At 40.4% G+C, this 17231-nt stretch overlaps 1 protein-coding gene across 1 annotated transcript in view; it reads left to right on the top strand.

The window, feature by feature from the left end:
* Positions 1–8946: 8946 nt before the first annotated feature.
* LOC104127462 (arylsulfatase D) overlaps positions 8947–17231 on the top strand; it is a 13759-nt gene continuing 5474 nt past the window's right edge. The window contains exons 1-5 of the mRNA XM_009640132.2: positions 8947–9015; positions 11434–11474; positions 13997–14146; positions 15421–15542; positions 16488–16610. Coding sequence (XP_009638427.1) covers positions 8947–9015; positions 11434–11474; positions 13997–14146; positions 15421–15542; positions 16488–16610 — 505 coding nt within the window. The remainder of the gene's footprint in view (positions 9016–11433; positions 11475–13996; positions 14147–15420; positions 15543–16487; positions 16611–17231) is intronic.

The following is a 17231-nucleotide window of genomic DNA, read 5'->3' as shown; positions in this document are numbered from 1 at the left end:
GCTTTCCCCCTTGTTTCCCACAATTTAACCACCGTGAAATCTGCAGGTAAACAAAGCCCTACAGCTTATAACCGAAGTTTTATTGTATGCTGTGACTTCATGCATTTCACAGACTGTTATAATTCACCCAGATGCACCATCAGCGCTACTGATGAGAAAGGGACTCGGTCTTACTGTGAAAACTTCAAGCGATGAAGTGAATCCATCACTTTGCATGTACCAGATTGTTGCCTAATTCCTTCCATTGCTAAGAGTGTGTGCTTTATTTCTCATTTGAATGTATTTGATTTCACTACTTCTTTCTTGGCTAGATTTAAAGATCCTTCCATTTTCAATGTGCAGTGTTTTCTTTACATGAAATTACTGTAATCAGACTGGCATTTTTCAATTTTCTCAGCCATTTTCCAAGATCTCACTTCCATTCCCAAGCTAGTTTAAAATCCAGGTCCTCGCCATTTTTTCAACACCTTTAAAAATATGTGCGTATCATACCTGTTCATATGACTGAACCAGTTTTTCTTGCACAGAAGTGCTTCATAGTACTGTAGGATATCCATTTGGAGCTGGAGGGTGCAGGAAGACATCTGAGCTAGAATTTTTCCTGGATACTGGCATTCACCCATGAAAGCACAGTTATCAGGCCCTGCTGATATGCAAAGTGCCATGGGATCAGCAAATGGTTAGGGCTTGGTAACACGGACATTACGCATGGAACGGTCATGAGCAATAATAAAGGCTACCTTGACAAAGCCCCATACTGCCTCCCTTTTTCTCTTGGGTAGTCAGCAGGTGATGGTATCCTGCTTTCTTGTGCAGCTGAAGCAGAAAAACAACCTTTTTAAAGTCACTTAATTTCCTTTTTCTTTGTGAATTCTAACTGTACTTTTGTCTATGTTAAGTGAAGGCAGCAGGGCCACCTCCTTCAGCCGCTCCAGCCCAGGACCTTCCTGCCTGGTGCCTGGGGACCCGGGGACTCTGCCCAGGCTGGGGGACATGGCTGCTGCTTTTTCAACCTTTGCAGGTTGAACCCATGGTGAAGCTGACCGTGTATCCCAGAGACAGACACACAGACACACACACGCATGCAGAGGACACTGACACGGCCAGTCATTGTCTCCATCTATTGTGTTGACAGGTATTGCGTAGTCTGATGAACATGGCATGGGTTTACACAGAGTTTTGGTAGACTGAAATGGCATTTTTTAGATAAAAACAAAATAGTGCATCAAAATAGTCTCCTTGACAGTAGGTGTCATGAACATCCATAAATATTTGCCCCTGTTAGGAGTCCTTCAGGCTGTTTTCCAGTTGAATAAGAAGTGTATGATTAAGGCAGGTATTTCTTTAGGGTAGTCTTATTCACTTATACAGAATGTACCGTCTCCTGTACGTTCTATAAATACTACAGGAACTGGATTCTCTTTTTGCTGTTCTTAACCTTTTCGTGTCATCAATTTGTTTGAAAGTCTTTTTTTTTTTTCAGAGTAATTTTTCACCTTCAGGCTGTTCTCCCTTTTTCCTTTATCATATTGCTGTTATGGCAGTGAGCTGCAGTTTCTTATAGGTGGGCTACCAGCTTTTCCCCATGTCAAGAGAGCATCCACATTTATTTTGCAAACTGAAAGGTCTAACAGTTAATATTTACTAACATATTGCAACCTGTGCTTTGGGCCCTTTTTTTTTTGCCATTGTTTATAATTTTCAGCTTTTTGGAAGCTTATTTAAATCAGTGAACACTGCCGATTTTAGGAGATTTGAGACTAGGATTTTTACAGATTGTTAATTTATTTATTGTTATCACACCTGACAGGAAGTTGCAAAAAAGAACAAGGCTTCTTTGCTTTACAGGATCCTGAGACATAAAACTCAGAAAGTAGGAAAAAAAATGTTGTGGGTAAGAAAAAAAGTCTCCTAGGGAAAATATAATACTCTATCATATCTGGAAGCAGACTGCTATTAGTTATATTACCATACTAGTATGATAAAAGTCGTCAGTTCATGTATCTCATAAACTGTTATATTACATACCCCAGGTTTCCCTGCCTCAGTGGCACATCAGGAAGGGACCTTAAAGATCATTCAGTTCCAACCCCCCCCTGCTATGGGCGGGGACACCTTCCACGAGATCAGGTTGCTCAAAGCCCCATCCAGCCAGGCCTTGTTGGATGCCTTTCCTGGAGGGCTTCCAGGGAAGGGGCATCCATAACTTCTCTGAGCAACCTGTCCCAGTATCTCACCAGTTATCAACTCATTTTCTTGCCAAGTAATATGAACCGCTTTATTACTATTTTATTAGAAATAGAATAAGAATTTTATGTTGTCTCATTTGCTAAGACTGATTTTACTGCTTAGTCATGATACAGTTTTAATCTATTGCATTTATATTGGTCACAGCCTAAGACGACACAGATAGTGTTCAAGAACATCTTACAAAACTCCTAAAATCTAAATTTGGATACTGAAAATGTTTTCAAGCACAGTAGCAAGCAACATTTGAGCACACAAATTGAGCTGTTGAAAGTCTAATGATCTGTCTTAACTTAAAAATTATTCATAAAATATTTCTGGTTTACTGAAAAGGAGATCTTTGAAGCTTAAAGAAGACTAAAATTACTACTTTTTTTTTATAAGTTGTATTTAGTCTTTTTTTGCTTTAGAATAATAGGAGCATTTTTAAGCTGGTTTTGAACTCTCCTGAACACACGTTGGTCAAGAGCTTCAGCTTGACTTCAGCATGTAATCACCAATAAGATCACATAGTTTTCAGGATTTCGAGCTAAGTGTTCTTCTGTGGAGACCATGATGCAACATTCTGGGAATCTGGTTGGCCCCACTGACTAACAGTTTTATCTCTGAATATACAAGTTGGTTTCTGTGATGTCTACACTTGAGCACTATCTCAAACAAGACTGACGGTTTCTGTCAAATAGTACCTCAGGGGCAAAGCAAAATATCAGCAATCAATGTCAGTACCTGGAAACATCAAAATCAGGGTTATATGAAAAAAATATCACACAGTATCTATCTCTACCATGAAACTAGAATAGACACGATGTTGCCTCATAATTTCCGTTGTGTCACATCATAATGTAGCATTTTATAAATAAGCATTTTTATCCTCTCTAAAAATAGTAATTAAAAAAATATATCCCTAAGTAGATGACTAGTAATATGATGTAAAGAGCAAACACTTACTGTCCTGCTTTTCAGGACTTCAGTTATCATCATTTTCTCATTGGTTGCTTCAGCGTTTTTCTCTTGTACACTTCAATACCCTTCACAGGAATGTTCTTGGGGCTTTTTTCTTACAAAGGATTTTACTAGCCTCAGGAGAAGACTGGTATAATTCCAAAATTCAAACACATGAGTTGACTTTCTGCCATTAAGCAGTTCATTAATTTCTTATTAATCATTGCTACAATTAATTAACTATTTATAAACCAGTTACTTATGTTCATTCACTCCATGAAATCTCATTGTTATTTTATAATAAAAGGTATTTTATCCTTTGCTTACTATATATTTGCTTTTCTACTTCTTAAAGCTAGCAGAATTTTAAAAAAGCCAGAGATATTCTGTTTTGCCTTGGAAATGTGGGCTCTTCAAGTTCAAGATTCTGTTTTATACCTCTTTCTTGTGTGTGACCTATGTTGCAGGTTGATGCAGAGGTCCTCCAAATTCTGAAGAACCTTACCAAGGAAAAGAACAGCAATTGTAAGGGCTAGCAGTTTCTAAGTGAGGAAACTTGATTTTAAATTTTGTTTCTTAACGTTTCATAAGATTCATATTTTCAGGAAGCCACATCAAGGTGCTTGCTGTGAATCTACAGAGACCAATATCATCACCCTTTAAATGATGGGGTTGGTTATTTTTATGGACTGCCTTTTAGCTTAGTAAATAGCTGTCAGATAACTTGGCCTCCAGGACTGATGAGAGCCTTCAGTGTGAAGCTCTGGCTTTATAATCAGATGATTGGCCTCATTACACTCACTTTTGCCTTCGGATGACTTACTGGCTTGATTTCAGTCAGCTGGAAAATTGTCATCTGCCTTGCTGGGTTTGATTTCTTGTTCTTTGCCACCTACTTCTCATTATCAATTTGTAAAACACAGGGTTACAATGAGAGACCATGAAATTACAGCAGAACCAGTAGCAATGGAAAGGACTTAATTTCTCATCTTGAGGGAGGCAGCATCACCTACTGAAAGTTAAAGTATATTTCCCTGCAAATACGTTTTTGTTTCGGGGGCATTTTACTTCTCTGTTTGAATGTCTGAGAAATGAACAATCAGTAAGTTAATTGTCTTAAGCCAGGATTTCAAGAGTAACACTGACTCTATACTGATGATAATATTATGTCTTCATTCCAAAAGCTAAGGTTGCCCTGAATTTTCCATGATCATTAGCTCTTTTCAGCCAGTGAAAATTTTTGAAGACTTTCACATTTTGGAAAAAAATTATCCGGACTACACTTAAATAAATACTTATTTTTGCTCAGGAGACCAAAACTTTTGGAAGGATTGCAGACAAAGATAGGAGCAGACTGGCCTCCCAGAACAGCACGTCCTATAGCAAGTATTTCATCCTCACTTCAGTCATGGGCTCACCAAACTAGTTGCATCTGATTGTACTTTACTTGAGCTTCTGACCCTCATGAGAACTACAGGGAGGCTCTTCCTATTCTCTGCTCAGCACTTCCCAGCAGGAAGGATTCATTGTGACTTCCAGTCTTCCCACTCCTGGCAGCACTGCTTAGGGCAGGTGCCACAATAACAAACCACACTAATTTCTGCAAGGGATCAAAACCCAGGGAATCTTACCTGCTGTGCAAATCAGTGTGTCTCTGAAGTTTTAAACTTTTCTCCTTTTTGTCTTCCAGTCACATGTCAAGAAATGTCTTCACAACATCTGTAGTAATAGCTGAAAAAACAACACAGATGTGCTGAAGAGCAGACACCAATGTGTTATTCTAATAATTGTACAATTAATAACACAATTACCATATTTTGACTATAACGAATAAATTTTGTTTAAAGTACCTAATATCTTATATATATGTCTTCTTTAAATGCAATGACTGTTTACTTGTTACAATATGCAAGCGTACTGACACAAGTATGTGGAGCCTCTCTCCTATGAGGACAGGCTGAGAGAGTTGGGCTTGTTCAGCCTGGAGAAGAGAAGGCTGTGGGGAGACCTGGTTGCGGCCTTTCAGTACTTAAAGGGGGCCTATAGGAAAGATGGGGACAAACATTTTAGCAGGGTCAGTTGTGACAGGACAAGGGGTAATGGTTTTAAACTAAACCAGGGTAGGTTTAGGCTAGATATAAGGAAGAAATTCTTTACAACGAGGGTGGTGAAACACTGGAATGGGTTGCCCAGGGAGGTGGTGGAGGCTCCATCCCTGGAAGCATTCAAGGTCAGGTTGGATGGGGCTCTGAGCAACCTGATCCAGTTGAAGATGTCCCTGTTCATTGCAAGGGGGTTGGGCTAGATGGCCTCTAAAGGTCCCTTCCAACCCAAAGCATTCTATGATTCAATGATTCTAAGTATACTTAGTAGGCTCTGATTTTAAATAGTGCTAGATGGGGCTCTTCAAATATTGATACAGATGATAGACAAATGCCATTTTAACTTTGTTACTATCTGTGAGTCTTCAATATCCAGAAGAGCACTGGCTGTTGATGAACATTTTCAAATATAAAAAAATTATTGTGAATTTTCATGTTTAACACTTAGGGGCACAGCAATTCTCTGTCTCTGCACTGTGTGACAGGGCCTTGGTCTGGAATTGGGTGTCTATACAAGGCAGCAAAGACACTGCTAACAAGGAGCTCCCTTTACAAAGTGCTCTTTCTTGGCACATGCAGGCTTCTTCTGGGATTGAAAATACAGCTCCTGCAAACACTGGTGCTTAGGCTCTGTGCAACTGGCCCATCCATTAATTTTGGATGACTCGGGGGGCTGAATTTAAAGCTGGTCGTTCGTTATTCCTGTATGTTGGGGATCCACATGTCACTCAGAGTGATTATGTCACTCAGCTTGCCAAATAAATTGGCTTGAAGAACTAGCAATAAAATGGCCTTATTGTAAACCCCAAGCTAAAGCTAATGAAGTCACAAAAATGCCAAAATAACCTATAAAGACATTATGAATAACACTGGAGAAAAAAGCCAAATAGAAAAATGTATCTAAGGTTAAAAAATGCACATTTTAGTTCTGTGGGGGGAAAAAAGAACAGTTATGTATCATGTAAGCTAACTAAAACTGGTTAAACCAACAAAAACACATAAATACTAAAATATTCATTAGAAAAATTAACATGTCAGAATATCAACTATTTTTAAAAAATTATATTCGACCTACATGAAAGAATTTGAGAAATCAAGAAAAAGAAATTCATAATCAGGAGATACTGAAGTTGTTTTATTTCACCATATTTCAGTCTTTCTCTGGAGGCCAAACTGAAGATGCTGTTGACAAGGAAGGTTTTAAAAACATTCTCCTACCTTGCTTCTGGTTATGGCAGGTCATCAGAGAGACAAGATGGATGAGCCTTTCTGGCTGGATAGAGTGAGATTTCCACAGGTGTGAGTGTTGGGAGTGGTGTGATCAGATCTGCACTGGAGTAAAAGGGCCAAAACCAGACCCCTACTTTCTTCACTGTGTCTTTGCAGAGTGGATTCTTCCCTTCAGTCTTGGTCTCTAACGCAGAAAACTTATGCTGCTTCCTGAGTTGTACCATTTCCACCTAGTTCTTTCCAAGTTCCTAAAAAAAATCTGTCTCTTTAGTATTTCTGAAGGTTTATTTTAATATCTGTTCCTTGATGCGTGGAAGCATCCTTCTCAGGCATGTCCTTGTCCTAATTTGATCTGAAGGCTCCTTCCTTGCATTCTCATTTCTTTGCCCCACTCCTTGAGCCCAGCTTCTAACAATCAATCTACCGATTACTTCTACCGATCACTTCTTTAGACAGGAGTTATTGGTTCTTGAAGAAAGTGTTATAACTGTTACTGCTATATCCAGATAAACATTTAAGTCCCTAATGTTCTCCTTGAGGTGCATGCACTGCACCCACTGATGATGCTATGAATCACATCGTATTTATCAAGGTCTAGTTAATAGGTTCAGATTGTTTTCTCCACCTCGCCAGGGTATTTTGTATTAAAATTTATTTTGGTCTCTGAGCAATAATATGTCCACACCAAGAACCTCTATCCTTTTTTCTGTCTTTCTTTGAATAGAGCCCTTATTCAGCGGATTGCAGCACGACACGTTTGTGCCCTCTTTTTAAACCACCATGAGCACACGTAGCCAGTAAAAAGAGGGGTCTAGTGCCCCCACGGGCCTGAGAGTTGCATGGCAAACCAGACTGTGCAACCACATGAGTATGGGCACTGGCACAGGAGGGAGCTCACAGAGAGCTGTTATGTTATAACGTAACGGGGAATTAGCCAAGCTGCCAGAGTTGGTATGCATATGCATATGCCAACGTGACACTACGATGATTGATTTTTTTTGATCTCAAGGGGGCTAGTTGGCTCACCCTCTGCATTAGCCACCGCTATCCTGCTTCCATCCACAGGGTGGTTCTCCACACAGCACGACGTAGCCTACAGTCTCAGGAAAACTAATGATCTTTAACTCAGTTACTGCTAAAGCTCTTTCTATTTGCCTTGGCTGTTACAGAAGCTGCATTGCCAGCTTCTGCTTTAACACAGTTCTTCCTTACCCTGAGCTTGTTATTAGGAGCAGGCAGGGAAGCCCTCCCCCACTGCAGGCAGGATCAAATGCCTCTGACTGGATTTTTAAAGGCGACTAACACCCACCAATTACTGTGATACGAATATACAAGGCGTGCTTTTGAAAATCGCCCTTTAGAAGCAAAGACCAGAAAGCCTGAGACAAAGAGGAAAGCGAGAACAAAGTTCCCACAGTGAGTGAGCAAGTATGGAGTAAGTAAAAGATCAGCTTTTTTATAAAATAATAATAATAATAATAATAAATACACACACACGCCTCTGCTTTTCCCTCGGGGTGGGCTTTTTCCTCCCTCCCTTACACAAAGCTGACACGTTTTTCGAGTGGGGGGCTGAATTTGCCATTGCTCACCCCAGCGTGCGGGGCTGGGATCAGAGTTGGGACTGGCGATTTCCCAGGTGGCATCCAGCCCTTTTCCCACGAGGTGTTTTTGGGAAGCTGTGCAAAAATGGTGAACTTTGCCCCGCGGAGCTGTGCTTTCCTTGGACGGCGTCTGGCCTCTGCTCTTGCCCGTGTCTTCCTCTGCTGACCTCCAGCTGAGAGGGCAGCCCGGCCTCCACCTTCCAGCGGAGCTGATCCACCAGATCATGAACAGCAAAAGCAACCTGTGAGCGGGGTTAGCGTGCGTGTATGGGGAGAGGAGGGGTGTTACGATAATTAACAATCTCTGTTTTCCTTCCCTCTTGAGCGTTCAAACCAAACCCCAGTGTTTGGAGGGTTAGGCGGTGAATGGCAGGTATTCGGCTTTTACTGTTATTATTGCTGGAGGCACTGCGGCTTTGCAATGGCATACAGAAAGCATAATTTGCCTCCAGATTGCTTCCATTTGATCTTCACTGTTTCTCTAGCAGCTGTGCTCCTAGGTGCTGCTCTTTTTAACTCGCGTGTCTGCCCTGTGTCTGTCTCCAATTTTCTATCCTTGCGCATTGCTCTTACCCTGGCTGTAAGGAAATCTGCATGTTCCTAGCTGAGCAGTTTGAAGCCAGGAGGCACAATTAGATCATTTAGACCAGGGAGTGCTAATCACAATGTGAAAATGCATGAGCTCATTTAAAGCCTAGGGCCAGACCATCCCTTTCTGCTATTGCTTGGAAGGCAGGGCGCTGCTGTGCAGCAGCAAGGCCAGAACAGGGTAGCCATAATAAACTATTTGGGCTCCTTACCATGAGTTTTGGTTATTGACCATGCACAATACTAAGTGGAAATACAATGCTATAGTCTTGGTAACAGATAACAACTTGGTTATTATCTGGGTCAGTGAGAACTGTATCCCCCAGTTGCAGTTGATTCCCCAAGAGTGCAGAATGGACAGGAAAAAAAGACAGACCACTGACCACCACCTGATTTTTGCCTTCTGCCTTTCTTGCGAGGACATCCCTTGCTTTATGGTTGATGAACAGCACCTGGTTCTGGCTCACCAGCTGCAAGCACTGAGCAAGTGACTATGTGCACACCAGCTAGGACCTTTTTCTTCCTTGTTTCACTCATTCCCTGCTTGTTGCCTCTCCTTTCCTGAACATCTAGATGCCTAGAAGCTATGGGGGGAAAGGGACAACAAGGTGGAACGGTATGGTATGTTGCATATGGTATGTTGCGTGTGTTTCTTCTAGTGCAATAATGTAAGCTGAAGTTAGCATTTTTAATTACATTCTAATACACTGTTCAATGTGATTAGCCAGTTGTGTAGTATATTTTTATAGAAGGCATAAGGCGAGTGTTTATTTTTGGCTAACAGCTAAGCAGCAGCATACTTCCACATACGACTTGAAAATGTTTGTCCTAATACTTATAATTAACTTTTGTTATATTTAAATAAGTAGTAAAGAGTTTGGGATTTTGTATCAGTGTACAAATAATTTCTTTCAGTATCTGAAGTTAGACAAAGAAAACAAGAAAACAAATTGTTTTGCTCTGTCCGATTACTGACTTCTAGCATAACTGATGAGCTTATTCCAAATTTTTCTGTTGGAGCTGTATTTTTAAGAATGAGAAGTTCCTTTCAATTTGGTAGACTCCCAGAGTGAGTGATGGAGTTGCCAGTCTTTTGGGGGGATGAGGGTGAAACATGAGATATTCCTGGCTCCAATAAATAATTTGGTCATGGGCAGATATGTTTTGAATCAAAATTCTGTTGGAGCTGTATTTTTAAGAATGAGAAGTGATGGAGTTGCCAGTCTTTTGGGGGGACGAGGGTGAAACATGAGATATTCCTGGCTTCAATAAATATTTTGATCATGGGCAGATATGTTTTGAAACAAAGGTTTGTCTTTTTTCTTCTCTGTAGGACTTCAAGAAGGATAGACTCTAATCTGGGAATATATTCAACAAGTGAAATATTTGGAGGGTGGGGGAACTGCCTGGAGCCAAGCTGAAGTGGGGGGAAGAAGGGGCTAATTTTCTAGCAGTTTCAGGCTTGCTTTCTGTAAAGCAGAGCTGAAAAAAACCCAGGGTCTTCACAAGGCAGCTGGCTAGAAAAAGCTATGTAATGCTACTCGGAGTTGTTACAAATCCATTTGGGTTAGGTCTGCCTAATTCAGCCACTAAACCAAGCAAAAGTTTCTTTTTCTAAATCTCTTCAAGTGACTGTTGAGGCAGCTGCATTCCTGGCAGGTTGAATGAATTGTGTTGTAACTCGATTAAGCCTTCATTAATGGCTGGCAAATGTGGAGAAAGAAATGGTAGGGCAGTTGTGTAGTATCAGCTGCAGAAGACAGTAAGTTTTGGGTAAGGTTTACAAACAATTAAAATTGTTTAACTAAGGGGAATATGTCCACATAAAGTCCTGCTGTTTCTGCTGTTCATGGCTCTACAGGATTTGGCCTAATTTTGCAGAAATGTTTAGACTGAATTATTATAGAGCCCTATGACTTTTTATGTGGAGGTACTAAGCTGAATAATTGATGCTGTGTACTTCTGGTTGTAAATGTTTTTAGTTCATAATGACATTTGAGAACCCTTCACTTGAAATTAAGTAGTAACAGCGGTCATAAATTTTAGGACTGTTCCTTCTATCAGCTTGAAAATAACCAGCTCTCTTAGACTTTGGGAAATCCAGTTGCCTCCAGTGATTCTTTGTTTGGGGGCAATTGAGAATAAGCTAATATCATCACATATATTCAGAGTCATGCTTGTCTATGCAAAGACTAATCAATCTATAGAATTAGTATTTTAAGGTTACTTTGGGATTATATGAACCAAAATTTATATAGTGGGGAGCTGCCTTAGTGCGAGAACTAAAAGCAATCTTGAAATAAGGAATAGTTTGATGAAGAGCAGCTTCTTCAAGTCAAGGGCCATTTTCTTCAGGTTATTTAAACTCTTTAGGTAAGAGTCTTAAAATTAGCTTTAATTGAGCTCCTTTAGGTAGCTTAGAAAAAGATGTCTCATGAAGTGACTGCTGGGGAAAATACTATGGTGTTTACGTTAGGTTGTAGCTCTGATCATGTTTACTGTGAGCTGTTAAATTTCAGCTGACTGCCCATTATGGGGAGTCCCATAACTTGTGTTTCTTTACAATACTTTTATTTCTTGCATTTAAGGTACACGTTTATGATTATATTGCGCTCTACTTGGAAACGTGGGAGTTTTTTTTCCTTCAGTATCACACTGGTGACTGCTCAGTTTGTTGCTTACTATAAGCTTAACTTACTTTCGGGATTGTTGCCTACCAGGAGATTATTGCACTGCTATCTTGCACAGCCATTGCATTCAGGTGAACAGATAGCTGGCTTCTCCCTGCGTGTATTTGTTTCTGTTTCACAGAATTAAAATAGTGTTGTTTGAATTGACCCACCTTTTTTTCCCAACCAATCCTGGGCTCAAATTAATTACTTTTCCTGATGCTTCTTTTGCTTTAGGTCTTTGTTGTTCCCTTCCTTACCCCCATGTAAGAAATTCAACTCTATTAAAAATCATGTCATCGTTGCTCTCCCTCCATGTTTTTTTTTTTTTTAAATTCCTTTCTGACTGTGAGCCCCGCACTGTTCTAAAGCAGTCTTTCCCTTTGCACAAGCCCTTAGAGAAGCAGCCTAGTGCCAGGCTCCTGCATAGGTATAACATCCCTGTGAAATCTTGTAGGAGGAGATTTCTCGAACAGAAGGATGCTGTAATCTCATAATGCTGTAATTCTCCAGGTATGCACTAAGCACAGCAGTATCACCTTAGAAAATAATTCTAGGGTAAGTACAGGCACCAAATTTTATAGTTTAGCAGGTTTTTTTCAACATGTGATTGCCTGTGCCAATGGTTCCTAACCTGTCCTCAGAAGATTATTGTCAGTAAACCTATGGGAGCTGAACTGCGGTGTAAATCCATATTAAATCTTGTAAATAAAACTTGCATGAATAGTGGCTTGTATCTTCCTAATGTTTTTCACTTACTGGATTCATTAAGCAGATTTTTGTAAAATCACTTAGTAATACTAGCTGCCAAACTGGTTTTAGGATCATCTTAACTAGATACTTATTTAATGTCTTTGTGGTTTTAAACAATGAGATCTGTTTCACGAGTGGAAGTCTCTGCCTATGCCTTTAACATTATCATTTCCAGAAATAGCTTTCTAGGTAAATCTGAAAAGGTTTATATATATATATACACATATGTATCTGTATGCATGTTCTATGTTTTACTTCCTTTCAACCGTATTGCTTTCAAGATTTATCAGTGCTTAGCAACTAAACGATTCTTGCACTCTTCCTCCATGTATTGCTGAAAGATGATCACTTTGAGCTCTAAGAATGGTTATTTTATAATGTACAGTAATGCCACTTAACAATTTAGGGTACGGACTTGGAACTATAAGCAGTAGGTTACCTGAGGTGGAGTTTGTCCTTGACCCTGTCTTAATCCACAAGCAGGATTACCACAGGGATCAGCAAATATCCAGCACTTAAAACCATGAGAAAAAAAAAGTGCTAGCATGGGGCTGCAGACATCAGTAAAAGCAGATTTAATAATTTGCTGCTTTTTTCTTTTTTCCTCTTTTTTAATCTAACAGAAAGAGGTGGGGAGCACTAGTCTTGTCGCCAGCTCGGAAAGAAGACTGCTGGAGTGACTGAAATGGGCTGTTGGGGGCTGCTTATTTCCAAGGTCCTTTAGAGACCTTCCCCCTGCAGCTCTAACTGAATGTATCAGTGCTCTGAAAGGATTCATTATAGAGTATAATGCCCTGTAACTCTTAGGAGATAAAACACTGGCAAAGAGCATTTTCTCCTTTCCTTAAAATGAGTAATCCAAGTACAGACATAGAAACTGCTTCTAAAGCAAGGTTTCACTACAACTCAGTAAATCACTGTTGTAACTTAGTGGTAGAATGCAGAAAAAAAACCCACTGGAACTTTGCTCTTGGATGATTAAATCCCCATAGCCACTGGTTACTTATTTACAACTGGGAGTTCACAGTCATGTTTACAGAAAGTCCTGCGTGTTGTGTTTGCCTGCTAGAGGTGATGGTTACTTGTTCATTCAAAAACATGCTTTTGAATGAACGAGATCTTCACACCAAAACTGCAGATCCTGGAATGATTTGCAGAAGCTTTCTCAGTCTGTGCTAGAGAGTTGCTGCTGCTCCATATCCTGCAAAATTAGTACATATTGCAGTGATCTCTCTGTCCAAGTGAAAAATCAGTCCAGGGTTAGGTTTCAAGACTGTTTTCTGCAGATATTAAATATAGTTGATGCTGGTAGGGGGCCTGGTTCGCATCTTAGAATGGCGGTAGAGGACATGGCTTCAAGTTCAAGTGTTCTTGAGTTGGAGGGGAGTTTCTTTAGGTTTTTCCACTTCCCTTCCAAATATAATAAAACTGCTTTATTCACTGGAGACAAGATATTCAGAAAATGCTAGAGTGACTCAGAACATAACCTGAATTTTCACAGAATTTACGAAACTTAAGCCACTAATTTTTCTCAGCTCCTTCAAGCTTTTGATACTTTTTGAAATCTATGCAACTGATTCAAGATGAAAATTCCTGGGCCAAATGAGTAAGATGACAACCTTCACTTATATCCTTGCTTCTTGGGCTGTAGAAAGGCTACTGCAGCCTCTCTGACTAGTGAGACCTAGGTGGTAAAGATGGAAGAAATGGATCTCCTCCTCCTTCTCACTGAAAGTGGGGCTGGGAAATGAAGTTTCCCGCTATTTTGTGTTTCATGCTTCAGATCTGCTGCCAGAGGGCTCCCATCACTCTCCAACACTTACAAGTCACATATGTAAAAATTTCTTTTATTGTGTTTCAGGAGATATGTCCTGACGGCACTGACTTCATGTTTATTCTGGAACACGTTTGGCTTGAGTGCAGCTATGGACTCTAAACCCAATATACTTCTGTTTCTGGCCGATGATCTTGGCGTCGGAGATATAGGTTGTTATGGGAACGATACCATAAGGTAAAAGATCTCTCAGTACAATATATTTAACACTATAGCACACCTATCCTGGGTAATTAAGCCTAATTATAACATAAGAAAAGTTCTTAATCTCTTAATCCAAGGCTCTAGTAATAGTGTATTTAATTACTTATATACATGCACATAGGCTTGGGGCCTAAGTAAACAGTGTGCAGAGAAAGAAAAAAACAACCACCATACTTTCATTTTGGTTTTTAAGTTCTTTTGGGGAATTCATCCCACCTCCTCCTCCATGTGCTAACTCTCCAGACACTTGTTTTAGTATTACAGTTACTGTTTTCTCTGCTTCTCATGCATGAATTTCTTCATTCCTTTTCATGCGTAGTTAAGCCTTACTCTATCCACCCAGTGCTTTTCCGGACTCCCTCATCCACCTGCTTGCTGTTTCCTCCAAAACACTCCAATCCAGACTTATGTGGACTGACCCACGTAATTTATTACGTGATTATGTGCCTTCAAAACTAGTGATTACATTTCTTCAAAACTAAAAGGGCAAAGCAGAACTGAATGGGCGCTGGGAGCGCATCTTACAAGGCTCAACTCATGTCCTCCAGGTGGACCACAGACATTTTGTTGGCATGTTCTGGGTGCATCTCCCTCACGTGATGTTGGTGGGGTTGGGAAGAGCAATGGGAATGTGCTTGTGGAACTCCATTGTCCTCCTCTGCTGGTGGTGAAGCGGGGGAGAAGAATCTTTCAGTCTTTGTGGTATTGTAGTCCATTCTTCTGGGAGAGCTAGGCTCCCATACAAATGTAACCAGGTAAAGATATCACTGTATTATGAAATAAATAGCACATATTAAAAACATGGAACAGAAAGTCTTGGTTCCAAGAGCTCCAGACAATCTGGGAGATTCTCTGGTTCAATGAACTCTGAAATTTAGGGTCCAAATGTGCTGGCAGAAGTGATCTATTGGAAGTATTGGAATACAAAAATATCAGCCTTTCTTAGATAGGTCTTTCCATTTCAATTTTTGTTTTCAAACTAAACAGTACCAACAATGCCTAGGTTTCTTTTCCATGTTGCCAAATAACACTCTATGGCTGTGTCCTGAGAATGGATTCTCCACTAGCTACGACCCACTTTACCTGCTCTATCAAACTTGTTACTATATCAGTCCTGGAGTACGTAAAGAAGAGATTTTTTTTTTTTTTTTTAAGGAACTTGTTCAAAAGCTCCAGTTCTTCTTGGCAATTTATTAAAATAATTTTCAGATTACCTTGTTTCTATTAAACTTGAAACTCTCTTCTAGGACCCCGAACATTGACCGCCTGGCAAGAGAAGGAGTGAAACTTACTCAGCACATCACTGCAGCTCCACTTTGCACTCCAAGCAGAGCAGCTTTTCTCACTGGCAGATACCCCATTAGATCAGGTTGGGCCCATTCTGAATTACAAATCTCTGTGTATGGTGCTGAGGTACTACAATAGCCAATAAGTATTGGAACAGGATAATTTAGCTACTTCCTCAATCTGAGATAGAAGATACTCTGCTAGAGGCCCGAACTTTAAGTAATTTCTGAATGGGAACCACTGCCTCGCCAGCTGACAGATATTCAGCCTGACTTTATAGGATGTGGGAGCTCTATATGATGAAAATAGATAGGTATGGAGAAATGCCAACAGCAGTAATATCTGTCATTTCCTTACTGCAACATGGCCTAGGGCAAACTCATGGAGTTCCTCTTGATGGTACTGGTTAGAGTGAAGGGCTTGAAACAGGGCTCCCAAGAGAAATGGGTGAGTTCATTGCCAACAAAGTGCAGAAAGTCACAAAACTCAAGTGAAAAATGGAGTGTTGCATCCATTCCCCACCTACCTAAGGTGCCTTATGGAGGACTTCATAGATATCCAGCTCTCACTAGGTGCTATATAGGAAAATTAGATGCCTACTTTGAGAGCTAAGTGCAAAATCAGTGTGTGGGGGTGAACTGTATCTCACCTAACATGATATAACATCCCTCTGAGGTAGGGAAATACAACCATTATCTCTCATTTTAGATGAAGAGCAGAGAGACTAAAATATCACAGTTACAGAAAGGCAGAAAATAAGACCTGCTATATGCTGTCACCAGCTTTATTTCAGTTTGATCGTAAAACTGGTGCCAAGCAGTATTTGTTTTGAAATATAACTCTTGGTCACCTGGAGTACTTTGACACACTGATGTGACTGCCCACAAGATGTGCTAGGTTTTACGTCTTGTGAGGAACTCTGCTGGCTTCAGGTTGAGCTCCTGATGTGGAGGCTGGCAGGAGCAGCCCAGCCTCTGCTGGCAGAGAGTGAAAAGCCTGCAGGAATGACTGGAGTTATTTCTGTCAGGAATGGCGTCCAGCAATGGGTACCGAGCGCTGCAGTGGAACGCTGGGTCAGGAGGGCTACCAGCGAATGAAACTACTTTTGCCAGGCTGCTACAGCAACAAGGCTACACCACTGGCCTCATCGGTAAGGGGAAATGTTTTGGCATGACCTTGAAGAATGAACTAGTTATATGAAGGGAACTTAGGGATTATATTAACCCAGGGTGGTCAGTTAGTCACAGATACTAAATCCTCTCCAAAAGGTTGAGGGGTAGAAAACCCCTCTTATTTGCAAGAGGGCTAAAAATACTGCAGTCTAAAGAGTTTTAAGACAATACTAATGCCTGTACAGGACACTCAAAACAGGAAGAATTAAAAACTGTCTCATGATTATAATGGGTGAGCATTTATTTGACTTGGCGTAAGATTTATTTCAACAGTTGGTGCACTGGGAGAGTTTTATTAATATAGAGATTTTTCCAAGCAAAACAATGTTTTTAAGTATTCGAACGAGGGAAGGGAAAGCAAGGAACAAAGTTTTTACCCACAGAGGAGAAGATGTGCTTACTATTGTCTCACAGATGAGGTTGCAAGGTCCTAAAGAGGCGTGATAAGGCGGCTCTTTCCTCAGATGACGCCAAAACGCAAAGGTGTCAGGGAAACATTGCCCCAGAGTACCCTCCTGTCTGTGATTTTGGTCAGACCTCAAGAGTTTCAAGATTCATCATTCTTTTTCCAAATATCTCTAGAATCAACTGGCAAAGTC

This window comes from Egretta garzetta, unplaced genomic scaffold (genome assembly GCF_000687185.1).
Source record: "Egretta garzetta isolate BGI_Z169 unplaced genomic scaffold, ASM68718v1 scaffold125, whole genome shotgun sequence".
NCBI classification, from domain to species: domain Eukaryota; kingdom Metazoa; phylum Chordata; class Aves; order Pelecaniformes; family Ardeidae; genus Egretta; species Egretta garzetta.
Note: the sequence above shows the minus strand (reverse complement) of the source record. Positions and strands in the feature narration are given on the sequence as shown.